At 47.4% G+C, this 27873-nt stretch overlaps 1 protein-coding gene across 1 annotated transcript; it reads right to left on the reverse strand.

Annotated features, from left to right (window-relative positions):
- BROX (BRO1 domain and CAAX motif containing) lies at window positions 1–27836 on the reverse strand. The gene is made up of 13 exons (XM_083175593.1): window positions 27599–27836; window positions 18886–19025; window positions 17135–17241; window positions 16962–17058; window positions 15202–15297; window positions 14681–14753; window positions 13858–13963; window positions 10324–10413; window positions 9599–9684; window positions 9422–9503; window positions 7283–7433; window positions 6300–6459; window positions 1–2094 (listed from the first exon to the last, which is right to left on the reverse strand). The coding sequence occupies exons 2-13, from the start codon at window positions 18984–18986 to the stop codon at window positions 2008–2010; spliced, it is 1236 nt and encodes a 411-aa protein (XP_083031719.1). The 5' UTR covers window positions 18987–19025; window positions 27599–27836; the 3' UTR covers window positions 1–2007.
- Between the last annotated feature and the right edge of the window lie 37 nt (window positions 27837–27873).

The following is a 27873-nucleotide window of genomic DNA, read 5'->3' on the forward strand; positions in this document are numbered from 1 at the left end:
TTGTAGTAGAAGAAATCACATTTATTTACAATATATTTTACATGACATGTATGTTATCTGCCACTATAGCTAACTGTGGGATGACAATACAGGGAGGTATATACAAAACTGCATGTGCATTCCCCAGGAAACGCCATTACAGTGTTTGCGGCCTCCTCGCTGCAGTCGGCCATTTTGTTGTCTGATGATGTTGGTTCATGAGAAAGCAGCCTATGCGTTCCGCAGAAACCCAGACCATGTGCGCTTTTAGTCACGTGATGGGTCAGTAGCGCCATTGTTTCCATTCAGTTACATAAATGTTGGTTTAGCAGACAAAATGGCTGCCTTCTATGTAGTGATGAATAATGGATGTCGGAACACCCATTGCAGGTTACACAATTACAGGATAATTGCCTAATACAGAGGTTCCTAAACGCAGCCCTCAAGGCATTTTAGCGGTCCAGGTTTTAAGAATATCCATGGTAGAGCACAGATGGTTTAGCCTTTTGCAGTCCAATTTTTTTTTTTTTTTTTTTGCAATTCAAACAGTCTGGTTTAAATTCATTTTATTTTTATTAAAAAATGGTCTCTACATTGAATGTTGGACGACGTTAATGTTCTTATTTTAAAGTGGGTCACCACTGGATCTGCTACTAGCGCTAGGGCTGTTGAGCCTGACTAGACGTTGGTTATGCTGAAAACCTGCACTGTTAGGATGCATTGAGGACCGCGATTGGGAAACTCAGAGCTAATATATGGACATTGTTTTTGGTTACCAGACAACGCGTCTTATGGGTATATATCAGGGGGTCCCAACCTCGGTCCTCAAGTACCTCCAACAGTTCATGTTTTCCAAGTCCTCTGGCAGGTACACAGGTGCACTCGTTATTCAAGGACACATTTTAAAAGATCCATAGGTGGAGTTAATTACTTCACTTGTGAGTCTCTGAGGAGACTGTTGGGGATCCTTGAGGACCGAGGTTGGGAACCAATGTATAGATGAAGGTGTTTGGCTTCTTTCAGCCACTCTGTTGGCGTGTCTTTCCGCCCCTGATATCACCACAGAAGTGCACCAAGGTCAGCACTGGGCTCATTACCATAGGCGCTAAATTCCATGCGCCACCCTATGTCCAAGCCTCTGCCATTCAGCACACAAGGAGACCCTTATGGTCAGGGCAGGAGGACAAGAGGCGCACCCAGTGTTTACTCCAGCAAAGGTTCAAATTAACCCTATAATGCATCCAACTGTCCCCGTATTAATGCTTCATATATACAACGCAGCACAAGAGACTTCAGGCGTTCTCTACAATAGGCCAAATGCTCTGACAGGTAACGAGGAATGGAGTATACGGTACACATAATATATATTTTTAATATCATATAGATATTTTTCTATGACCCTGGTTATATATATATATATATATATCTCTATCTATCATGTATCAAAGGCAGCAGATTCTTTTAAAGTGCACACGTCTGTCTTCACGCCTTCCGATCGAATACATGGGTCATTAAACAAAATAACCCAAAACACAGCCTGCATCTTGTGTGAATTAGATGTACAGTGATCCCCGCCTGCAACAAAGCGCCGTGCGCTCATTCCCCACCACCACATGTGAATATTTGACTCTGCAAACAGATTTAAAAAATACCGTACTTCCATTTTCTCTGGTTAGAATTCTCATTAAACGTCACTGACACAATACAGACGTCTTACAGCGGGCACTGGCTGGGCACAGACATTACTACAGCCGTTTATTACGCAATAATACATCTTATATTAAATAATATGAATCTCTGTATAAATGTGATCCTGTGCTTGTAGTTACAGTAAGGAACATAAGCCACACGTATGTGTATGATCAGTATGTATACACGCTACGCACGTGTACATCTATATATCCATCTGGGTATATACAGTCTACGCAATACCAGTTATATACAGTCAGTGTTACACAGATGAAGTCTCCTATACATCTATGGCCGCCTGTCCTTCTAGATAAAGGCCATGTAGCGTTCTGTGGCGGATTAGGAGATCTGGCAGCCGCTATCCTTCTGCGGTTTTATGTCCGGTTCCTTCATTGGTTTCACTTCTTCTTCCTTCTTGGGTTTAGCCTGGAGATAGGACCAGAAGGTTATTATCTCCCGGGTAGGTGCAGGTAGGTACGTGTAACTACAGAGAGATGCACTGGGGTAACTGCCAGGTAGGTACGTGTAACTACAGAAAGAAGTACTGGGGTGAGCAGCGGGGCGGGTGTGTGAGTGACTACAGAGAGAGGCACTGGGGTAAGAAGCAGGTAGGTACGTGTAACTAGAGAGAGGTACTGAGGTGAGAGGGGAGCAGGTGCATGCAACTACAGAGAGAGGCACAGGGGTAAGCAGCAGGTAGGTATGGGAAACTTAGATATCGGATTGCCACATTTAAGTGGCTGGAAGCAGACCTGCACACTAATTAAACTTATTTTCTCATGTGATTTAAGAGAAAATTAATTGTTTTAGAGAGAACCCCTTATTTTTCAATGAGATTTGGGGGGTGCTGTACCCAACAGTCATAAACTAAACATTTTATACGAAGAAGAGAGAGGGACTGTTCTATGGGACGCACACTAGTATAATTTTAATAAAACTTAACTTTTAATGAGTATTTTCAAATTCCCTTTTAATATTCTGAGGGAAATAGCAGTGAAATAAAGAAGTTAAAATCACGGACACACACAAAAAACATGTAACATACACACATGTATAGTGCTCGAAATGAGTAAAGAGGTGTATTTAAAACCACAGCGATGTATTGCTGAAAGATATTGTGTCAATTATAGCACAACCCCTATAGAGTTACAGTTGTTACTTGTAGCCTTAATTGCCTTGAATATCTGATAGCATTTAAGTTAGGGAGATTCCAAAGAGATTTATTGATGGATATCTTTCCAAACTTAGAATAAAAGTTTGTGTTTGAGCCAACACACTGGGGTATTTTACCAGTGTGGCTCTAGTTTCCCCTTTGTTGAGGCTCAGTCTCCTACTTCTTCTGGGAGGCTAGGTAGCTTTATAGGCTCCTAAATATACAGAAGTTGTTGCTGTGGATTTAACTATACAAGTTGAGTACAATCCAACAGTACTTAGCTGCCATCTAGTGGTTGTTATCTAGCAACAAACATTCACATCAGTATATTGATATCTTGTTCAGGTTAATATAGCTCTGTATTGCTCAGTGAATTTATTCTGGACAATTAACCTGACAATATAGGTGCAGCCTATTTTCTATTACACTGCTACCTATCAGTCTCCACAAACTGCCTGCGCCCTTAATAGGTATGCAGTGCTGCCTTCTAACTGATCTCTACAGTGGGTTAAATCATGCTAACACATATTTCAGCAATACAATCCTTCCTACATGTGTTTCACTGAATAAAACAGCTTTCTCAAGGCCCTGGAGAAAGCTGTTTTATTCAGTAAAACACGTGTAGGAAGGATTGTATTGCTGAAAATATGTGTTAGGATGATTTAACCCACTGTAGAGATCAGTTAGAAGGCAGCACTGCATACCTATTAAGGGCGCAGGCAGTTTGTGGAGACTGATAGGTAGCAGTGTAATAGAAAATAGGCTGCACCTATATTGTCAGGTTAATTGCCCAGAATAAATTCACTGAGCAATACAGAGCTATATTAACCTGAACAAGTTTTTAATATACTGATGTGAATGTTTGTTGCTAGATAACAACCACTAGGTGGCAGCTAAGTACTGTTGGATTGTACTCAATTTGTATAAATAAATCCACAGCAACAACTTCTGTATATTTAGGAGCCTATAAAGCTACCTAGCCTCCCAGAATAAGTGGGAGACTGAGCCCCAACAAAGGGGAAACTAGAGCCACACTGGTAAAATATCCCAGTGTGTTGGCTCAAGCACAAACTTTTATTCTAAGTTTGGAAAGATATCCATCAATAAATCTCTTTGGAATCTCCCTAACTTAAATGCCATCAGATATTCAAGTCAATTAAGGCTACAAGTAACAACTGTAACTCTATAGGGGTTGTGCTATAATTGACACTATCTTTCAGCAATACATAGCTGTGGTTTTAAATACACCTCTTTACTCCTTTCGAGCACTATACATGTGTGTATGTTACATGTTTTTTGTGTGTTTCCGTGATTTTAACTTAATTTCACTGCTATTTCCCTCAGAATATTAAAAGGGAATTCGAAAATAAACTCAATAAAAGTTAAGTTTTATTAAAATTGTACTAGTGTGCGTCCCATAGAACAGTCCCTCTCTCTTCTTCGTATAAAAGGTATGGGAAACTACATAAAGAGGCACCGAGGTAACTCAGGTAGGTGCGTGTGACTACAGAAAGAGGCACGGGGTAACACTCAGGTAGGTGCGTGTGACTACAGAGAGAGGCACCAGGGTAACGGGCAGGTAGGTACATGTAACTACAGAAAGAGGCACTGGGGCTAGTGGCAGGTAGGTATGTGTAACTACAGAGAGTCACTGGGGTGAGCGTTAAGTAGGTGCATGTAACTACATAGAAGGCACAATGTAACTTGCAGGTAGGTGCATGCAACTACAGAGAGAGGCGCTGGGGTAAGTGGCAGGTAGGTATGTATAACTAAAGAGAGAGGCGCTGGGGTTAAGTGGCAGGTAGGTACGTATAACTACAGAGAGAGGCACTGGGGTAAGTGGCAGGTAGGTAGGTGCATGCAACTACAGAAAGAAGCGCTAGGGTAAGTGGCCGGTAGGTATGTATAACTACAGAGAGAGGCACTGGGGTAAGTGGCAGGTAGGTACGTATAACTACAGAGAGAGGCACTGGGGTAAGTGGCAGGTAGGTGCGTGTAACTACAGAGAGAGGCAATGGGGTAAGTGGCAGGTAGGTGCGTGTAACTACAGAGAGAGGCAATGGGGTAAGTGGCAGGTAGGTGCGTGTAACTACAGAGTGAGGCAATGGGGTAAGTGGCAGGTAGGTGCGTGTAACTACAGAGAGAAGCACTGGGGTAAGTGGCGGGTAAGTGCGTGTAACTACAGAAAGAGGCGGTGGGTAGGTCATGTAACTACAGAAAGAGGTACCGGCAGGTAAGTGCGGTAAGCAAATGTACATAACTACCCAGTGCCTTTTAATAATTGCATAGATCTATATTTGCTTACCGCACTTACCTGCCAGTAACTCTTTCTGTAGTTACATGACCTACACACCGCCTCTTTCTGTAGCTGCATGCACTTACCAGCCACTTACCACAGTGCCTCTCTGTAGTTACACACACCTACCTGCCACTTACCCCAGTGCCTATTTCTGTAGTTGTATATAACTACCCAGTGCCTTTTAATAATTGCATATATCTATAACTACAGAAAGAGGCACTGGGTGGTTATATGAAACTACAGAAAGAGGCACCGGGGTAAGCGGCAGGTGTATACAGATGTGGAACTTATTCTGTGCATATAGGTGTGTTTTCCATCAGAGTTTAATTTAAAAGTCCCTTTGAAGCATGAAAATGCAGACCCAGCTTCTCCTTGTGATCAATTTAGAACACTTATCACATTTTATTAAGCTACGTACTGTATAATGCTAACATGCTTCTTCCCTAATGGGGTGTACACACGCTTCAATTTCGACAGGTTTTCGATTCGATTTTGCTTATTGAAGCAAAATCGAATTCGAATGGTTTTTAAGATGCTTTCGATCTGCATTCGATTCAATGCGCGAAAAGAAAAATAGATTGGGCAGGCAAGGAAATATCGAATTCGATCCAGTAAATCGAATGTGTACACTGTGCCTTGAATGTAAATAAAATTCGATATCGAATGCAAAAGTACAGATCTAATGCTAAATTGAATGGAACTTCTAATGCGAAATCGAATGGAAAATCGAATCTAAAGCAAATCGAAGTGTGTGTACACACCATTATTCTGACATCTTGCTGGTCACACAGTCTCCCCAGAAGGCCCATCTATTCAACACAGGATTATTTTATTAACTGGATGACCTAATGTCTGAGACTAAAAGGTATATTTACTAAAGTGTGGGTTCTTTCTTTTAAGAGTGTTTCCATCAATTTCCCTACTACTGATGTCAGGCTCACTGGTCGGTAGTTGCTTGCATCTTACTTGCTTCCACTTTTGTGCAGTGGTGCAACATTTGCTCTTTTCCAGTCCTCTGGAATTACTCCTGTAGCTACATCTATCACTTCTTTAAACCTGCACCACATATATACCCGTTAGAGAAAGACCATTTAAATAATGATTCAACCATTGAGAAAAGCATATATGATAAATGATTCCCAATGCCACTGGATTTTATTTGGTAGAATGAATACTTACACTGTCATCCTTTGGCCTCTTTGTCAGGTCGAACCCAGCCTGTGTCTCCGGAGTCCACTGTGGGCTGATGGCAGGGAATTCAAAAGCCACCGGCTCCACCAAACCGTAATTCGCCTTCAGCTCCAACTGTGGTGCCTCCGGGGGAACTTTCTGGAAATAACTAAGAGAGATTTTTGCTTTAATGAAACCAGCAATTCCCAGGCACAGGCTGAATGCAACAGTGATCTATTTCCAAGACATAAAACTGGCAAGAGGAGAGCAAAGCCTCTCAAATGAGGGTTGCTAAATTGGACACTTGTCTGTTTGGCCCTTATTCTGATTGAGTCGGACGGCTGCATGTTCGGTCGGTCGGACGATGTATTGTGTTTGCGCATGTGCAGAGGCGTTTCTGCGCATGTGCGAATGCCTCGCACGTCTGAACACGGTGTGAATTCCGTGCAGAAAAGGAACGTATGGAACCATCCGAGCAGGGGGTGGAGAGGGGCATGAAGGGCTGTTTGGGCTCATTACATATGCATACACCCCGGGTTTCAAGGGCGTTCCCATGAAAACGCTGGACATACGTATGGTAATCCGGCCGTGACGCACATGTGGGGGGCGGACAGCTGACATAGCCGGATGCCAGCTGGCCGCCCATATCCCTGCTTTTATACAGAAAAATGGTCCATCATTCGATGGTCGGCGACTATCGGAGAATGGGGAGGTTTCCACAGACGGAGGAGTTGTTCACATGAAACATCCACTCCATTCGCTCGGCGTCTTAATGAATTGGGACCGTGTGAGCGATCCGTATGGTAGGCGGGGCTAAGAACACTCGGTGGCCGTCTGAATCATCTGCTATCTGGGGTATCAGGCCTGCCCAAAAACCATCTGATTATAACCCCTTATGCAATGAAGCGCTACAGTGCAGGAACATTGTCTGAGAGCACTATTATTATATACTGAAGAGTAACATGCAAACATGCCCAGGCCACTCGTCTTACATGAATCCATTCTCCCGCTTGCATTTCTCCAGGGTATTCTTAAGCAGAGTGCCCAGTTTCCTGAAGAAGAGGTGTCCCGAGGGCTTTGCGGTGGTACCGGGACCCTTCGTCTGACCATATTCCTTGCACAATGCTTCTGCCTTTCCGTAAACTGAACAAGGAGACAGACATCACGGGACGTTTACTTCATTAGAGAAGCGAAGCAATAAACCCTTACTAGGTGCGTTACACTCGGTGCCTATGTACATTGTGTAATTATCAGACCCATAGTGTGGTCTATTCATCCCGGCCAACTAATCTAGCAGAACCCAGCGCAGGAAGTTAACAAAGACAATGCTGACAGTCATAATGTTGACACAAGAAGGTCAACATTCATGATGCCAACAAGGTTGAAATTTTGACATCATAAAAGCAGACACCTGGGAAATGGTGACATTTGTATCACACTAACTGGATGAGGGGAGATGTGAGGGGACTCTGGGAGAGGGAAGATGTGAGGGGAGACTGGGAGGAGGGAAGATGTGAGGGGAGATGGTGCTTTGTGATAAGGGAAGATGTGAGGGGAAATTGGGGCTCTGTAATGATTGGAGATGGGGACTCTGGAAAAAGGGAAAATGTGAGGTTGGGGCTCTAGGATGGGGAGAGATGTGGGTGATCTAGGATGGGGGAAGGTGTGAGAGGAGGTGAGGACTCTGGGATGAGGAAAGATGTGGGGTGGATTGAGGGGAGATGTGAGGGTCAGGTGAGGTGGGGACACTGGGATAGGTGAAGATGTAAGGCGAAATGGGGACTCTGGGAAGAGGGAAGAGTTGAGATGGCAGCTATGGGATGAGGGAAATGAGTGGAGGTGGGGAAACTGGGATGGGGAGAGATGTGAGCGGATGAAGGGAGATGTGAGATGAGGTGGGGACTCTGGGATGAGGAGAGATGTAAAAGGGGTAGGAATACTGGGAGGGGGAGAGGTGAGGTGGGGGACTCTGGGATGAGGGGATGTCACATGAGGTGGGGCCTCTGAGATGGGATAACGGGAGATGTGAGGTGAGGTGGGGGACTCTGGGACGGGGAGAGAGGTGAGGTGAGAGATGTCAGAAGAGATGGGGACTGAGGAGAGATTTGAGGTGGGGACAGATGTCAGGTGAGGTTGGTGATCTAGGATGGGGGGTGTGAGGGGAGGTGGGGGCTGTGGGATGTAGGGGAGGTGGGTGAGAGGAGGTGTGGGCTCTAGGATTAGGGCAGATGTGAGGTTGGTGATCTAGGATGGGGGCTGTGGGATGTAGGGGAGGTGGGTGAGAGGAGGTGTGGGCTCTAGGACGAGGGCAGATGTGAGGTTGGTGATCTAGGATGGGGGGTGGGAGGGGAGGTGGGGGCTGTGGGATGTAGGGGAGGTGGGTGAGAGGAGGTGTGGGCTCTAGGATGAGGGCAGATGTGAGGTTGGTGAACTAGGATGGGGGGTGTGAGGGGAGGTGGGGGCCGGGGGATGTAGGGGAGGTGTGGGCTCTAAGATGAGGGCAGATGTCAGGTTAGGTTGGTGATCTAGGATGGGGGGTGTGAGGGGAGGTGGGGGCTGTGGGATGTAGGGGAGGTGGGTGAGAGGAGGTGTGGGCTCTAGGATGAGGGCAGATGTGAGGTTGGTGATCTAGGATGGGGGGTGGGGGCTGTGGGATGTAGGGGAGGTGGGTAAGAGGAGGTGTGGGCTCTAGGATGAGGGCAGATGTGAGGTTGGTGATCTAGGATGGGGGGTGTGATGGGAGGTGGGGGCTGTGGGATGTAGGGGAGGTGGGTGAGAGGAGGTGTGGGCTCTAGGATGAGGGCAGATGTCAGGTAAGGTTGGTGATCCTGGCTGGGGGTCTGAAGGGAGGTGGGGACCGTTGGATGAGTGAAGATGTGAGGGGAGATGGGTGATCTTGGGGGGGGGGGGGGGGGGTGGTTGAGGTGAGGGCTGTGGGATGAGGGGAGATGTGAGATGAGGTTGGTGATCTAGAACGAGGGGAGTGAGAGAAGGGGGGCTATTTGGGATGAGGGGAATTGAGGTCTGTGATACATTGCCATGAGTAAAAGCTGCTGTCAGTGCATCACTATTCATGGCTCTCTATAATACAGCGCATCGCTTGCCTGCCCGGCCCACCGGCCCAGACTTACATTTCTCTGCTTCTTCCAGAGACCGTATTGCTTCTCCACATTTGTCGCTGGCCAGCAAGGTCTGCCCGTGGTAGCAGAAGGACTGCGGGGAGATGCGTTAGTCAGGAACATGTACAGCAATACAAGAAGAAATCTGGCCGCACGTTTGCGTAATTTTACCCCAAGTACCACACTCACATAGGCCATATAGAAACACATTTTCAGCTGTGTGTAACTCTTCCACTTAGCGATGTACACGGGGTCCAGGCTGGTGAGTGTGTGATCTACAACATACACAATTCACACTGTTACCACAATACCTTCATTCATCACAACAGCGATAGGAATATGTTCATATATTATACCGTATATCCCTCTCTGCTCCCTGTCGCCCCATTTCCCTACCACAGGAACACAACATGCAATCCACCAATCAAATGGTGCGCACGGAAATGTAATTGTTTATCTATTGGGCCGCCCCGCTCCTGTCCGTCATCAGTAGGAGCATTTGCACCAGCCCGTGTGCTCCAAGAGATCTGTGCAAAATCAGATGGATCCTGGGAATACGCCCACCTCTGTGCAGCCCGCATTTCTGCCTACGGGTCCCGCAAACCGCCTTCAGTGCACAGCGCCTATGTAGGAATGATCGTCTGACACCTTGTTATGCCAGTTCAGCCTCAGGACTGACTGCAGCAGGATGAAGCCTCAGGTCATTGCAGAGAGGCGGGAATGAGAATCGCAGGACCGCCATGCAGCCGGGGACAAAGGAACGATGTACAGCAGGGTATAATGTCTACTGGCTGTAACTATGGCAGAATGCGATGGCATGTGGGCAACCCTGACCCTGAATTTAATGCTCCTATCACAGGGTAAATCCAGCACCCCGAGAAATAACCAATGAGATGTTGCAGCAGTTTTCTTACCGACTCTCTGGTAGAAATTTGCCGTCTCGTAGGCCAAAGCTGCTATTAACCCCGGATTGTGCTTTAGTTCGATGGCTCGCGCAATGGTCACTGCGTACAGGGGAAGAGGACATACAGATACATTTTTAGTAATACACTAAAACCAACAAAAGCCACAATAATTCTAATGTATGAATTCCAGGGTCGCACACTGTAGAACTCAGTCTATATAATATTCTATAACAAGGCCCCCACTGCATGGGACAGAGAGAAAGGGCCGTGGGGAAGTGCGGCTGGGGTAAGCGATGGGCCACAATTTGAGACATGTGATGAGAGTTGTATGAAGTCTTGGAGAGAGAAAGTAGAGACGTTGCGCAAAATAACCAGATTGGCTTATATATCAGATCACTTCCGTAACCACATAACTGTATCCCCAGCCCATTCCAATATAGCAACAGAGGGGGAAGAGGAACCTGTTCTGGGGAAACTGGGTCCCACCTGACCGAAATGTTGGGTTCTCCATCTACACTGGTATTCCCACCCAAAGGGAAGAGAATGACGTGAGTGCGGGTGTAACAAGGGCTGAGTGACCGGGGTGCGCACAAGGCCGGTGGTTGGAGCACAGAGGGAACGTCACGGACACTTCTGCCTCATCTACTCCAGTGTGGGGCCCGAGAGGTCACATTCATGGAGTGGGCTCTGGTCCTATTCAGTGCTAAATCATGGAAGACAACTTACATGTCATGCAGAGGAAAAGGGGGGGGGGGGGGGGGAGGGCAGACACACAGACGGATAATAATAATTCTCCTGCTGGTAAAGACCTAAATAATACATCTACAGCTACTGTGTCGGTGCAGAAGGGAGGACATACATAGTAATATACCCATAATGCATTTGTGGTTGTAAACAGTGCAATTTTTTTGTGTAACTGACATATAAATCAAGAAATAGTAATTATCATACAGTAAGTATAATTAATGAAAAAATACATACATATACATATATATCACACACATCTATCTATATATATATATTCCAAAAAAAGTAATTACCCCCAGTCCACACCAGACTATCCAGCCAGGATCGCCAGCACAGATAATGTAATGGTTAGCATTACCACCTCACAACGCCGAGGTTTTGAGATTAATTCTCACCATGGCCCTAACTGTGTGGAGTTTGTATATGGTGCTTGTGTGGGTTTACTCTGGGTACTCCGGTTTCCTCCCATAATCCAAAAATATACTGGTAGGTTAATTGGCTCCCCTTCCCCAAAAAATTTACCTTAGTGTGCATGTGTTAGGGAATATAGATTGTTCAAAATGCTATCTGTACAGCGCTGCGGAATATGTGTGCATTATATAAATAGCTGGTAATAAATAAATGCCTTCCATGGGAATAGCGGTTGCAGAAACATAGGTCAGCATGCCTTGGTTGAACCTCGTATACCTCCGCAGAGTGCCTCATCTTCCAGCTCCTCACCTACAACCAGCAGCTTCCTTCCGAGATGTATTATGTGTGTGGTTGTAAGCACCCACAGTAGTCTCCAGCCCCCACCCCACACAGGGAGTACACACTGTGTGGGGTGTGGGCTGTACCCACCCCAAGGACACATTATCCACTTGATCCCCTGCCCACCTCACGGGAGGCCCGTCATCTCCCGCCCACCTCACGGGAGGCCCGTCATCTCCCGCCCACCTCACGGGAGGGCCCGTCATCTCCCGCCCACCTCACGGGAGGCCCGTCATCTCCCGCCCACCTCACGGGAGGCCCGTCATCTCCCGCCCACCTCACGGGAGGCCCGTCATCTCCCGCCCAACTCAAGGGAGGCCCGTCATCTCCCGCCCACCTCACGGGAGGCCCGTCATCTCCCGCCCACCTCACGGGAGGCCCGTCATCTCCCGCCCACCTCACGGGAGGCCCGTCATCTCCCGCCCACCTCACGGGAGGCCCGCCATCTCCCGCCCACCTCACGGGAGGCCCGTCATCTCCCGCCCACCTCACGGGAGGCCCGTCATCTCCCGCCCACCTCACGGGAGGCCCGTCATCTCCCGCCCACCTCACGGGAGGCCCGTCATCTCCCGCCCACCTCACGGGAGGCCCGTCATCTCCCGCCCAACTCAAGGGAGGCCCGTCATCTCCCGCCCAACTCAAGGGAGGCCCGTCATCTCCCGCCCACCTCACGGGAGGCCCGTCATCTCCCGCCCACCTCACGGGAGGCCCGTCATCTCCCGCCCACCTCACAGGAGGCCCGTCATCTCCTGCCCACCTCACTGTTAGGGTCTCGAGTGTCTTGCGCATCTGCCCGACCCCCCCTATTTCTCCCCGTACGTCTCGCCCCCCCATCCACATTATTTGTGGCTACACTAAGCATAATTTGTAGATCATAAAATACGACCTTTAATAAAACCTGAATAATCTGTCAATGAAATATTCAAAACTATAGATTGTGAGTAAAGAAAAAAATGTGTATTGGTATATATGGCTACTACTTGTGTACCATCTCTATATTGTTGTGTTAGCCACTAGATTCACTGAGGTGTTGTTGAATGTATAGTTGCTAGAACATGCCCCTCTGCATGTTACATCTGCCCCCCACAGCACAGCATGTGTAACCCTGCTGCTCAGTTACCAGCTGCTTCTGCATACGGCCCACACATGCTGGGCAGCTTAAAGCCCCATCGTCTTATCTGAGGTACCTCATGCAGCCTCGCATTCAATACCACGGTGGCTAGGATTGCAAACAATACATTGTATGTGGTCCTTTTGTATACAATGCATTCACTGCCCCAGGATACAACAAATCCTTGTGGCAGTCATGTCAATCCCAAGATTGGATTGAAATAAATGGTTGTACGATTTCTTCACACGATTTATTGTCCTGATGGTTCAAAATCATATGAAAATGGGCTATATGATACTAGTGTATGGGACCATTAGTCTAAAGCACCGTACACACGGGGGAGATATATTGCTCAGCCATATATTGCTAGCAATATATGGCTGAGCAATATATTGCTCAGTTTCTCCTTTTCATCAGCGACCAGAGATGGTCGCTGATGAAAGGGAACCTCTGCCGGCGGTGCTGCAGAGGTAATCAGGTGGTCGCAGGAGCTTGGGGCTGAAAACGGGAGCGCGCGGGGGCACACTTCCATCACTGGCAATATGGTCGCCTGCGACCATATTTCCAGCGATTTCAGCCCCTATCGCCCCCGTGTGTACACAGCTTTAGACTGCAATGTGGCTCTGAGGTAAGACACACCCCCTCCCATACCTAACTCTCTGCACATGTTACATCTGCCCCCCTGCAGCACAGTGTAATGTGCAATACATGAAAATGTTTTATGAATATTTAGTTTGTGATATTATAGCATCAAATAACCTGAAACAAAGCACCAGTATACATGCAATGTAATTAAAGAAGATTTGTTACCCGCATGATTTCTAGGTTTGCATTTTTCTGAACATTTATGTATAGACTACAACAATCCTTACTTATGGATAGGCCTATATTCCTCTGAGAGGGAAACACAGAATAACGTGACACATGCCCCGTACCTTCCTGCGCCTCAGCCTGGCACTGAATGATGTAGGCATCAATCACCCGACTTTCCAAATCACGTCCCTTCTCCACCGGGGTGATGAGTTTCGGGATGTGACTTTCCTAAATCAAATCAAATACAAATACTAAATTACAAGGAAAAATAAACACGTGTCACATTTATTGCCTCTGTAACAATGCATAGTCGGGCATGACTGACAGGGCTCTGAGGGCTGAGGCACAGACATGAATGACTGACAGGGCTCTGGGGGCTGAGTCACATAGTCGGTCATGACTGACAGGGCTCTGAGGGCTGAGGCATATAGTCGGGCATGACTGACAGGGCTCTGAGGCACAGACATGAATGACTGACAGGGCTCTGGGGGCTGAGTCACAGTCGGGCATGACTGAAAGGGCTCTGAGGGCTGAGGCACAGACATGAATGACTGACAGGGCTCTGGGGGCTGAGTCACATAGACAGGAATGACTGACAGGGCTCTGAAGGCTGAGGCACATAGACAGGAATGACTGACAGGGCTCTGAGGGCTGAGGCACATAGACAGGAATGACTGACAGGGCTCTGAGGGCTGAGGCACATAGACAGGAATGACTGACAGAGCTCTAAGGGCTGAGGCACATACACGTGTATGACTGACAGGGCTCTGAGGGCTGAGGCACATAGACAGGAATGACTGACAGGGCTCTGAGGGCTGAGGCACATAGACAGGAATGACTGACAGGGCTCTGAGGGCTGAGGCACATAGACAGGAATGACTGACAGGGCTCTGAGGGATGAGGCACATACACGTGTATGACTGACAGGGCTCTGATCTGTCTCACCTTCAGATGGCGGAAAATGCCGGCTGCAATTTTCAGACTCCTGTGCACTTCTTTGGCCTCGTCTTCGGTGACACTGTAGAGATACAAGTATGAAAACTGTCATTTAATCATTTAGATTCATCTTTCATATAGGACAATGGCAACAAAACAAACCTAATAAAAGAAAATGTGGCCAAAACATACAGTATACAGAACGTAGCCTCAAGTTCATACACTATATACAAAACGTGGCCACAGATACGACATACAGTATACAGAACGTGGCCACAGGTACAACATACAGTATACAGAACATGGTGACACATGTACAACATACAGTATACAGAACATGGTGACACATGTACAACATACAGTATACAGAACATGGTGACACCTGTACAATATACAGTATACAGAACATGGTGACACAGGTACATCATACAGTATACAGAACATGGTGACACCTGTACAATATACAGTATACAGAACTTGGCCACAGGTACAACATACATTGATACAGCCCCATAGATCCCCATACTCACTCTTCCTTCCCAGCCTGACGGGAAGAATACTTTGTGTACCACAGGGCCACGTTAAACCCCATAGAGAGCAACTCGAACACGGCATCCTGCTGGGCACTGCAAGTGACAGAGATAGGATACATTTACTGTGGCACATAGTGGCAGCAGCGGTAACAGAATGATATAGACACCACCAACCTGCTGTCTTGTGGCTTCCCTCTGTATGGTTTGGCTGGGGTCATGGTGTCACATTAAGGCTTACAGGACAATTTATCATTTTACAGAAAGGGGCGATACATCTGTGGAGCAGTCTCTGTTGAGCTGTGGCGGGGGGGAGGACACACAGCATAAACTGGCTATGGTAGAACGCCTCCCCACCAGAGTGAACCACCCCAGTGCTTGGCTGTGAAGGGGAAAATCCATTAGAAAACACTCACCATCGAATGGGTGTCTCCTCCCATCCCCCCATGTGCAGTCACATGTGCAGTCACAGCTACGGTGCTGTGATGGCCAGGGGGGAGATTGGGCCTGCTGATGACACCAGTGTCCCTCCCAACAGCTGAGCTCAACCAACTCTGTACGCAGGGCTGCGAATTCACAGCCTTACCGATTTATTGGAGGACCGTGCGTGCGCTGTGATCTCAGGCCGTACACTGGCTGATAAACACCCTATGGAGGTCCTCCAATAAATCAGTAGGGCTGTGAATTTGCAGCCCTGCGTACAGAGCTGAATCGGGACCAATATCATGTGTACAGACATGGACATTGACCAGCAGGTGGCAGTATAGATATTATTTTGAAACATATGAAAAAGTACCATAGTGAACCTAAGGGGTGTGGATAGAAAGGTCTACAGTGTCTACGTCCACAATCAATAGGTTGACTTGCACAAAAGGGTGAAGCACGCAAAAGGTCAACATGAGTTTAAGCTTTTTAGTACCAATGTCGACATTTGTCAACATGGAACCCCAATTAGTGTAGCGATTCGCTCGCCATGCTTCAGGCCGTTCACAATCAGAGTTCACGTGGATGGGAAGTATGAAAAAGTCACAAAAATTGAACAACAAAAAAGGGAAAAACACTCAAGTCGACCTTTTCATATGCCGACCTTTTATTAATGTTGACCTATTATTTGGATGCCAAGCCTGGGAATAGGAATTGGAAGGACATGGAATGAGCGAATGACGAATCCGTGATATTTACCATTGTTTCCTTTACGTAGAACAATGCAACAAATCCAGAACACAGAACTTAACATTACAGTAACGAGACACTACCATCAGTATCCAAGCCGTGATGTACAATGGCCTATTGTAATGTAACTTGTATATCCAGTCAGTGGAGGAACACTGCATCACCGGGCCCCATAGGAAGACTCCGGGGGGCCAGGAATGCAGCGGGGTATATGTAATCACTATATACTGAATAACTATGTGCGTGCCACGAAAGCTTGACCAGGCCTTTTATTTAATGATAAGTTAAGTAGAACTATTATAATTATTTCATCCTAATAAAAAGACTATTGGGGAACCAGAGACTTTACACAAACACAAGTGCGCCATGATAGAATTTTCATGGTGCCTGGAAAGTCGTGTGGAAAGTAGACATGAGCGATTGATTAAGTACTTAAATCCAAATTAGTGCGCGTTTGGATTTTATCCTATTGGTCATCCAAAACAGGTGACATCCCATAGCCAATAAGATCCCGTTTTGATAACCAGGTAAATCCAAACCACTCATCTCTAATGGAAAGCAGGAGATGAAGCGAATCTGGAGCCTACCTTGGGACATTGCCCTGAAGGGTGTCCGTCCACTTGAAGTTCTGGATGTAGCGCAGCTTGTTGTCTTGGGTTCCTCCGTCCAGCGCGTTAATAAAGCCTAATATTCAGGGGACATGCGTCAGACAGGTAGGACAGCAATAAGGCTCCAGCAATGACAGAGGAACCAGTCTCACCCAGTAGAAGGGAGAAGTAGGCGTCGCTGGCGTTCTTCATCATCTCATGGTTACAGGTTACGTCTATGAGTAGTTCCAGGAGCCGCGCTCGCGTAGTCCTCAGATCACTGTAGGGGATATGGGATATGTGACATAAATGAACAAGCTATTTATAGGCTAAATGGAGTAGTTATTACAGGGAATTCTGCCATAGAGAAGGACTTGGGGGTCATCATAGATGAAAAATTGGGTAATAGTGAACAGGGATACCAATGTGATAGTGTCTCTTTACAAGGCATTGGTGAGACCACACTTGGAATATTGTGTTCAGTTCTGGGCACCGCACCTTAAAAAGGACATAAATGAATTGGAACAGGTACAGAGAAGGGCGACTAAGTTAGTAAAAGGTCTCAAATCACTAGAATACAAAGATAGGTTAACCAGGCTGAATATGTTTTCACTGGAGAAACGGAGGTTGGGAGGGGATATGATTAGTATGTTCAAATACAGGATTGGGAATCATATGGAACTGGGAGATGATTGGTCAGTAACAGGCCTATACTTAGGACACGCGGGCATGTACTGAGGCTCGTGGAAAAGAAATTCCGTACTGAATTAAGAAGAGAATTCTTCACCATTAGAGCAGTAACATTCTGGAACTCATTGCCGGTTGGGTGGTTACAGCAACTACTGTTAATAAATTTAAATCAAACTGGATGCATTTTTGTCCACTAAGGGAATCCTATAGATATGACTTACTCACATCAGTAGTTACAAGTCAGATAGGTTGAACTCGATGGACTAATGTATTTTTTCAGCCTTAATTACTATGTTAACAACAATGAGGAAACTAAACCAATTGGGGGTAGATCTGGGAAAGGAAATGAACCAGCAGCTAATGTACTTAGTCATGAGTATATATATGTGTGTGTTGTACACCAGGACGGCTCATATTATTATCTGCCATATCATCACCTGCAGCGTGACTTCCCTGACCTCTCAATGAAAGCTCTCCTCTCAGCTTTATCAAGTATTGAATAAACAATTAACCTCTATGTCCTATGTAGAGATAAATCAACACAGAGTCTACTTTACACCTAAGCTTAAATATATAATAGGTAAAGCAGAGTCATCAGCATGCTTTACGTGTGGTGCACTGGAGGCGGATATTATGCACGGTCTATGGACATGCCCGCTGGTTCACGCTTTACAAAATGATATAAACCAGGAACTACACCTGCCCTTTACAGTCAGTAACAAACGGGCCCTATGGGGCATTATACCAGCAGACATTAGACAGGGTTTAACCAGTGGTAACATTAAATTACTTAATAAATTAGCAGCCTACCCCGGTATCTAGTACTCTAGGGTATCCTTTTTATTCACAACGGACTGGTCAGAGATTTCTTTGCAAAAAGAAAAACGAGCCGCAAAATTCTTTGACATTTGGCTGCCACATATCACAACTCTACCATTAGAAACTAAGAAAATTCTGCGGCAGTTTCCAATACACCATATAGTACAACATGATGGAATTAACCTCTGATCACTCCTTTTCAGCTCCTTTGCTTCTCTCATGCCATGTAAATTTTTATGTGCCTAATATTTAACATATGCCCTAAAAATAAATTTCTTTTTTTTTTTTTTTTATAATTGGGATGTAACATCTATGTAAACTTTGAAATGTGAAGTGTGAATTGTTATTTTATATGTAACTTTCCCTTCAATAAAACTGTTTTGCAAATAAAAATAAATAAATAATAAAACATCACCTGCATATCTTTGAGGCGGCTGGGGTGGATGCGACCCCATAGAAGTTAAAAGAGACCGGAGCGGTGGCCTTGAGCGGGTTACGATGAAACCAATGGGTCATCTTGGTGGGATTATTTTCTTCCAATCAAATGTGATTCTCCTGTAGGTGAAAATAAAGGAAAAGTTTCCTTGTTAGGAGAAGGTATGCCACTACGCCATCATGCCAACACACCACCATACCAGCACCCCACAAAGTAATCATGCCAACACACCACAATGTAATCATGCCAACACACCACCATACCAGCGCCCCACAATGTAATCATGCCAACACACCACCATACCAGCGCCCCACAAAGTAATCATGCCAACACACCACAATGTAATCATGCCAACACACCACCATACCAGCGCCCCACAAAGTAATCATGCCAACACACCACCATACCAGCGCCCCACAAAGTAATCATGCCAACACACCACAATGTAATCATGCCAACACACCACCATACCAGCGCCCCACAAAGTAATCATGCCAACACACCACAATGTAATCATGCCAACACACCACCATACCAGCACCCCACAAAGTAATCATGCCAACACACCACAAAGTAATCATGCCAACACACCACCATACCAGCGCCCCACAATGTAATCATGCCAACACACCACCATACCAGCACCCCACAAAGTAATCATGCCAACACACCACTATACCAGCACCCCACAAAGTAATCATGCCAACACACCACAAAGTAATCATGCCAACACACCACAATGTAATCATGCCAACACACCACCATACCAGTACCCCACAATGTAATCATGCCAACACACCACCATACCAGCACCCCACAAAGTAATCATGCCAACACACTACCATACCAGCACCCCACTAGGTAATCATACCAACTACTAAGGTGCTACTAGGTGGCCCTGCGTTTCCCCTGGAGCAGGGACCGCAGCACCCTCCAGCAAGCCCTCCCTGGTGATTAGGGTCCACAAGGATTGCATGCCCCAGCGATCTGTATCCAATAGGATACACATACAACCAAAGCTGTGATTCCTACAGGCAGACAACTGCTTTCATCCTATTGGATACAACAAGCGGCCTATTTACCCAGCCAATACTGGGATGGAACAAAAGAGAAAAACCTCATATCAGCATATAGGGAGAGGGGGCGTGCAGCGGTAGGGGCCACATAACGCAGGGTCAGCTAACACCACCTACAGAAGACATTAGCCTACTAACCTTAATGTGGTAGCCATGCCAGAGAAGAATTTAGCCATCCCTATGCCAATCATATAGGTCCCCCCCCCAAAAAAAAAAAAATCCTTAATGCCACAATAATAATGTTTCATTTTGTGAGTCTGGCCGCATTTTTAATAAATATAATACATAATAATTAACATTAGCTATTAATACAGAACAGCTTCCACCCACTCCAACATGGACCAGTCCCATATGGTGTGTTTCCCAGTAATAAGATGCTAGTAACCCAGTAAGATGACCCCTACACGTCATCATGACTCGAAGCTATACCACCACCCAGAAATATCCCGCTTGCCACTGAAAAGAAATACTGTACTATGCAGATAATAATGGCACCATTGTCATCAGGAGGTGTAAGTTATTACAGTGGGCAGAGCGCATGATGGCGAGGGGATCCCAGATCCCGGGCACAGGGGATTATACTGCATGTTCCTTCCCATTGTTCCCTGTTATACTGCTGCACAAAGCTGAGCTTATTGCAGCACTATGTACACACTGGCCCTTGTATTAATCAGCTGGGAAATGTCACAGGCTTCCCACAAATAAATCATTAATAATCTATATATAATAATGACCAGTGACTGGTGACTCAGCCTGCGAACTCAGGAGGTAGTTCCTCTGCACCCTTTAAGAGCTTGCTCCCGTCTGTAGGAGTGTGGTATGCCCCCCCGATGGTCGTTTCCCCGACTGTCCGACAGGGGGGCGAGCACATCGGAGCCCCTTGCGGGCTTGCTGCGTTCGCCACAGGTTCTATTCTCCCTCTATGAGGGTCATGGACCCCCACGAGGGAAACTAGCCCCTGTCAGTCGAGAAATCATTGTTGGAATTGCGACAGTTGATACCCCAAAATAAGGAACTGTATGGTTAGGACGCATTATATTGGTGTAATAAAACGTAACTTCGCCATCTTGACACTTCCACCCGGACAGAAATATTCTGATTGTATATAAATGACTGACATACACGGCAACTGTACTTTCAGCTCCAATTACATATTTTATAACCTGTGGTGGGGAGGAGTAAATGTTGTGTTATCTGTGGTTGCATTCTGCTATTTTCCTTACTATCGCAAAAAATAAGCCCCCCCCACAGCCGTCTTCTTTAACATCCCGCGTGTCTGTATTACTAGTATGCTGATCCATGACCAGGACGATGCTAAATAATATTGTGTTTTCCAAGATCTGTATCAATGAGGTGTTTTATTCCTTATTTTGTTTTATTACCTCCTATAGTGGACCTGATGCATTCACAAAAGATTCATCTGAAAATCTACCATCTCCTCCCAAATGCTGGAAAATCGACATAAACTAATGTTCGGATAAATCTGCGAAATCAGTCGGACTTAACCAATTTGTCAATTGTCATATAGGACCTTATTCTAGTTCACTCTTTCTGACAAAATCCTTCTTAGATGGACAAAACCATGTGCCCTGCAGGTGAGGCAGGTGTAACTTGTGCAGAGAGAGTTTAGATTTTGTCAAAAAGAGTGAACTAGAATAAGGCCCATAGTACATTAGCAGATTGTCCTTTACAATGTAAGCTCACACGAGCAGGGCCCTCTTCCCTCATGTGCTTTTCCTTCTCTTATTAAACCATCTTTGACGGCACCAAATACTGCAGTGTTCTGCCACTAATACGTATTTCAGTGTCCTCTGCTGATGCAGTTATGGTTATGTGCCCTGTACTTGTCCTCGGGTGTGGGATAGGGTTCCGACAGTCGGGCTCCCGACTGTCATTAGCCCAAAGTCGGGATCCCGACTGGCCGAACTCAGATAGCATGGCGAGGGCAACAAAGCCCCTTGAGGGCACGGTGGCTCGCTGCGCTCGCCACCTATTCTATACTCCCTCTATGGGGGTCGTGGACCCCCACGAGGGAGAATAGCCGGTGGCCGTCGGGACCCCGAGTGTCGGGGTTTTGACTGTCGGGATCCCGTCCGGCACCCCTTGTCCTCTATAGTTTTCAGCTGCAGGTTACTGTCTCCTGGGTTATATACTCTGTAATAGGGCGCTGCCGATCCCTTGTTCTCTGCCCCTTGATACTTATGTCAGTGTCCGCTGCTGATGCAGCTATGGTTATGTGCCCTGTACTTATCCTCTAGTGTATTCAGCTGTCAGTCACTGTCTCCTGGGTTATATACTCTGTAATAGGGTGCTGCGGATCTTACTCTGCCCCCTGATACTTATGTCAGTGTCCGCTGCTGATGCAGCTATGGTTATGTGCCCTGTACTTGTCCTCTATTGTATTCAGTTGTCAGTCACTGTCTCCTGGGTTATATACTCTGTAATAGGGCGCTGCCGATCCCTTGTTCTCTGCCCCTTGATACTTATGTCAGTGCCCTCTGCTGATGCAGCTATGGTTATGTGCCCTGTACTTATCCTCTAGTGTATTCAGCTGTCAGTCACGGTCTCCTGGGTTATATACTCTGTAATAGGGTGCTGCCGATCCCTTGTACTCTGCCCCCCTGATACTTATGTCAGTGTCCGCTCCTGGTTATATCCACTGTACTTGTCCTCTATATATTGTATTCACCTGTAAAACTCCGTACACATGGAGCAATATGATCGCTGAGCAATACTGGCTTAATATTACTCAGCAATCATATTGCTCAGTGTCCCGTTTTCATCAACAACCAGAGATGTTCGCTGATAAAAACAAGAGCATGCTCCTCCAACCAGCGACCACCCCAGGGCTTGTCGCGGGAGCGTGCTTCTGGTGACCCGTACATGGGGATATGGTCATTCAGCGGTGATTATGGCTGAAACCGCCCTGTTTGTACAGGGCTTAAGTCACTGTTTTGCTGACTCATTAATGTATAGGGTTTTAGACTATGTAAGATCCCTATATACTGTATAGTGTCTGTGATCCTGTAACCCGCAGACCCCAGAGACAACCCTAGGCATATGAAGTACAGGCAAGTGCCTAGGGGCATCTGGGCAGGCTCAACATTAAATTCTAATTAGTAATTTGGGTCTTGCCTAGGGCACCAAACTGGTCAGATCCAGCTCTGCTGATGTCAGTAATTATCTCCTGCAGCCGTAGTCCATGGTACTGGCCCAACGGAACCAAGCAGATTCTATTACAGAGGTAAGTTTACGCCCTGGGTGGATGCAGTGTATAAGCAGGATATACTAATGGCTAATGACTGCTGAATGTGTCACCTGGGAGCCGGCAGGTATACAGGTGCAGCTCACACGCATTGCTCAGCATGTGATGAGGTGACGCCACTGTGGGCTAATTATAGAAAGTGTCTACACAATGTCGTAACAGAAACTGAGTCACACGCACCAGACAGATTGCGCCATGCACACACAGGGTTCTAATACCTGTAGGAGACCAGACTAGGTTTAGGTGTTATTCTGGCATTATCTGGCCTCCACATCATGTATGATGCAATAGAGATGACATCATTCATTCACAAAGCTACCAGAAGCTTGAGAGCCGACCAGCACTGGTAAACTTAGATCACCCATCATTATGCTGATCAGCGCTGGTGTCTGTAATGGTATGCAGACAGCAGCACCGGGGCAGGTAAAGGTGTGTGCCCAACTGCTTACATAGTGCTGGGCTTGCCACTAGCGGGACATGGGCAACTTCTATTAGGTGGTGTGGACTGATGGGATCGAGGGAACACCCCAGGGTCCCAATCTGACCGTTTTCCTTGCACTTTAGGAGGACATCAAGCACTGGCAAAAATACATTGCACCCGGGAAAGGTCCAAGGTCTGACCTGGCGTGGAACTGTGTTCCAAGTTCCGGATCAGACTCAGAACTTTGGTGGAGGAAAAGGGGTACTAGTTTCTAGTGAATTATGGACATAGGTAATCGGGTACAATACAATACAGACAGGTACACGGGTAGAATGCAATAGACCATAAATGTTTAGAATGGAATGGGGGGTAATTAGGAAGAATTAGATAGTGTGGATCATGGGTCTTCAAACTGCGGCCCTCCAGATGTTGTGAAACTACAAATCCCAGCATGCCTTGCCACAGTTTTAACACTCCCTTATAGCAAAACTGTGGCAAGGCATGCTGCGATTTGTAGTTTCACAACATCTGGAGGGCCGCAGTTTGAAGACCCATGGTGTGGATAATTGCGTAGAATGGATTTGAGAGGGGTAAATGGGTAGAATGGAATAGAGGAGGGGTAATTGGGTAGAATCAGGCAGAATGGGATAGGGGGATAATTGTATAGAGAGGTACAGAGAGGAGCTAATCTGGTAGAATGAAACAGATCAAACTGTAAACATGACCCCAAAGTAGGTCACGACCATCTCAGCATGGGGTCGCGGCTCAATGTTGCAGACCATCCAGCTGATGACTCCTCTGATCTTTTAGTTAGTGATCCAAGGAGTCTGAGAAATCAGATGAATGGTCTGTTACTTCAGACTCCTCGCATCACTGACTAAAGCTGTGTACACACGGGGGTGATAGGGGCTGAAATCGCTGGGAATATGGTCACTGGCGACCATATTGCCAGTGATGGAAGTGTGCACCTCCAGGTTCGCGCTCCCGTTTTCAGCTCCATTGTAATCGCTGGTCGCAGGAGCAAGCTGATTACCTCTGCGGCTCCCCCAGCAGAGGTTCCCTTTGATCAGCGACCATCTCTGGTCGCTGATGAAAAGGAGACACTGGGCAATATATTGCTCAGCAATATATCTCCCCGTGTGTACGGGGCTTTAGAGATCTGAGAAGTCAAAAGTCAGATTTCTGCCTCCCCCTTGTCGCCCACTGCCTCCCTGCCATCCCCAAAGCCTTCATAGCAGGTACAAGCTTTAACATTCACATGAATATATTTAAAAAAACACCTGCAGGCCAGGGACCCTGCCCACTTGCTATTAGGTGATCTTTGTTATTCTGCACGTTAAGAGAAACTCAAATTCACTATCACTTTCATATTTCAAACCCCCCTACTGCTCTGATCATTAAGGACCAGTGATCGGCCACTTTGCTATCCTCAGCGGGTGGTAATGCCTTCCATGACACATTCCGGTAAACACGCGACACTGTACATTGAGGAATGTTGTCTGGTATCTGTCCCATCTGCCGGATACCCACTAGAATGGAGTGGATATGTTTTTTCGCTTACACATCTCCTCGCATGCAGAGGCACGAAGGAGAAATAAATTGATGGACCAGATAATGATTTCTCCAGCCTTCGCTCTGAATAGTCTATACTTACTTTACAGATGACCATAAAACAGAGAATGGTACTAATCTCGTCATATTCCTGTCAGTCACAAGATGAAGAAACTGTCATCTTGAAGGCAAGATGTTTATTGCTCAGTCTTAAAGACCCATACATAGATGTTACAACAGTTCCACATCTCAAGTTGCCCCAGAAGATGTACACACACACACACACACACACACACACACACACACACACACACACACACACACACACTACAACAGGAGGTAGTTGTACCCTGGGTCTTTTTAACCAAGCAGGTTATCTGACAAAACATAAAGACAAATGACATGGATAAAGCAATTTTCCCCCTCCAAATACTGTACAACCCAAACCAGTTCACTCTCCCAAGCGTAACCTGTTTAACACAAACCTGTCTATATCACAATTGCAAATAGAACTCAAATTTCAAACATATCCCTCCTTTCACTAAAACCGGTTTGGCTTAATCAGAACTATAATATTTTCTTAGGAGCAACATGAAATTCGGCAACCTAACAATACTGTCTGCACACTTGCGTTACCTAGAGGCACACAAGAATGGGACCAAGACTTTGTTATTATACTAGGTACCTTATTCTGGTACGTTCACTTGCATGCAAATTTGCATGCGAGCGAGACGTTTTTGCAATGCGCGTGTGCATAAGGACAAGGTGAACAGATTGTTTGCCGGGTGCACACACTAAACATTGCGGCTGGTGGGCGGGGGGCCGGATGTCAGCTGACCGCCCACTTCCTTCAGAATGCCCACGCACATCTAAGGTTGTTCTGAGTAACCTTAGATGTGCGTGTGCCTTTCACATCATTCGATGGTCGGCGAGACAGGCAGGGTTAGGGGGGGGGTTCGGGGAGGCGGCGAGGACCGGCGGACAGCTAGGGAGCCCCGTCAGAAGGGGACGGCGAGTGTCTCATCTGCGCGAGTCCCCTTACAGCGGCTGCCAGGGGCTGCCGATCCATCCGCCAAACCCCCGCTGAATGAGAGTGGCTCCATCTGTATACAGTATATTGCTCCAAGCGACGATTCGTCCACGTAAGTTGCAAGACATAGCAAATGTGCTACAAGTTTATCCTGTGCAACTGGCCTCCGGCTACATGGGCACTGAAAAATGCTTGAATATCGCTCAGTGTGTAGGGTGCACAAGGCTTATAGTGGAACTCTGGCAGAGTCACACAAGGACTCGCTTTGGACCACGCTGCGACGTGCGGCCGAACCCTGACAGGGCCACGCTGCGACGTGCGGCCGAACCCTGACAGGGCCACGCTGCGACTTGCGGCCGAACCCTGACAGGGCCACGCTGCGACTTGCGGCCGAACCCTGACAGGGCCACGCTGCGACTTGCGGCCGAACCCTGAAAGGGCCACGCTGCGACTTGCGGCCGAACCCTGACAGGGCCACGCTGCGACTTGCGGCCGAACCCTGACAGGGCTACGCTGCGACTTGCGGCCAAAACCTGACAGGGCCACGCAGGGACTTGTAGTGGAACCCTGACAGGGCCACGCTGGGACCTGTAGCGGAAAGCTGACAGAGCCACGCTGGGACTCGCAGTGGACCACGTTGGGACTTGTAGCCAAACCCTGACAGGGCCACGCTGGGACTTGTAGTGGCATGCTGACAGGGCCACGCTGGGACTTGTAGTGGCATGCTGACAGGGCCACGCTGGGACTTGTAGTGGCATGCTGACAGGGCCACGCTGGGACTTGTAGTGGCATGCTGACAGGGCCACGCTGGGACTTGTAGTGGCATGCTGACAGGGCCACGCTGGGACTTGTAGTGGCATGCTGACAGGGCCACGCTGGGACTTGTAGTGGCATGCTGACAGGGCCACGCTGGGACTTGTAGTGGCATGCTGACAGGGCCACGCTGGGACTTGTAGTGGCATGCTGACAGGGCCACGCTGGGACTTGTAGTGGCATGCTGACAGGGCCACGCTGGGACTTGTAGTGGCATGCTGACAGGGCCACGCTGGGACTTGTAGTGGCATGCTGACAGGGCCACGCTGGGACTTGTAGTGGCATGCTGACAGGGCCACGCGGGACTTGTAGTGGCATGCTGACTGGACCACGCTCGGACTTGCAGTGGCATGCTGACTGGGCCACGCTGGGACTTGCAGTGGCATGCTGACTGGGCCACGCTGGGACTTGCAGTGGCATGCTGACTGGGCCACCCTGGGACTTGCAGTGGCATGCTGACAGGGCCACGCTGGGACAGAGCTGCTGAAGCACAGGTAAGGCCATGTACCCACATAGGGGGGTATTTAAGTACTCACCAGTGGAGGTTGAGCCCTCTGCACACCCAGGCAGCACTGTGGCCCCCCAGGAGCCCGGAGTACCTTCGGCAGCTGAGCTGTAACAACACCCAGCAGGCTCTTCTCTTCCTGGTTGTGACACATGAAGGAGTCTCCGCCCCGCAGGCGGCTCCCAGTTACTGGATGCAGGAAGCATATGATGTGCGGGTCACACAGCCATCAGCGCCTGCGCACTGCGCCCTGGACTACACTACTTTCCCGTCACTCATTCCCACATTCCTCCGCCCCTCCCGGAG

This window comes from Crinia signifera, chromosome 3 (assembly GCF_055691185.1).
Source record: "Crinia signifera chromosome 3, ASM5569118v1, whole genome shotgun sequence".
Classification (NCBI taxonomy): Eukaryota; Metazoa; Chordata; class Amphibia; order Anura; family Myobatrachidae; genus Crinia; species Crinia signifera.

Bases quoted from the DNA above. Each gene is read 5' to 3' on its own strand.
- BROX (XM_083175593.1), bottom strand. From the start codon at position 18,986: ATGACCCATTGGTTTCATCGTAACCCGCTCAAGGCCACCGCTCCGGTC. The intron at 13,964-14,680 runs GTGAGACAGATC...GATTTGATTTAG, and splicing joins GCATTTTCCGCCATCTGAAG to GAAAGTCACATCCCGAAACT. The intron at 2,095-6,299 runs GTAAGTATTCAT...TCCTATCTCCAG, and splicing joins AGAGGCCAAAGGATGACAGT to GCTAAACCCAAGAAGGAAGA.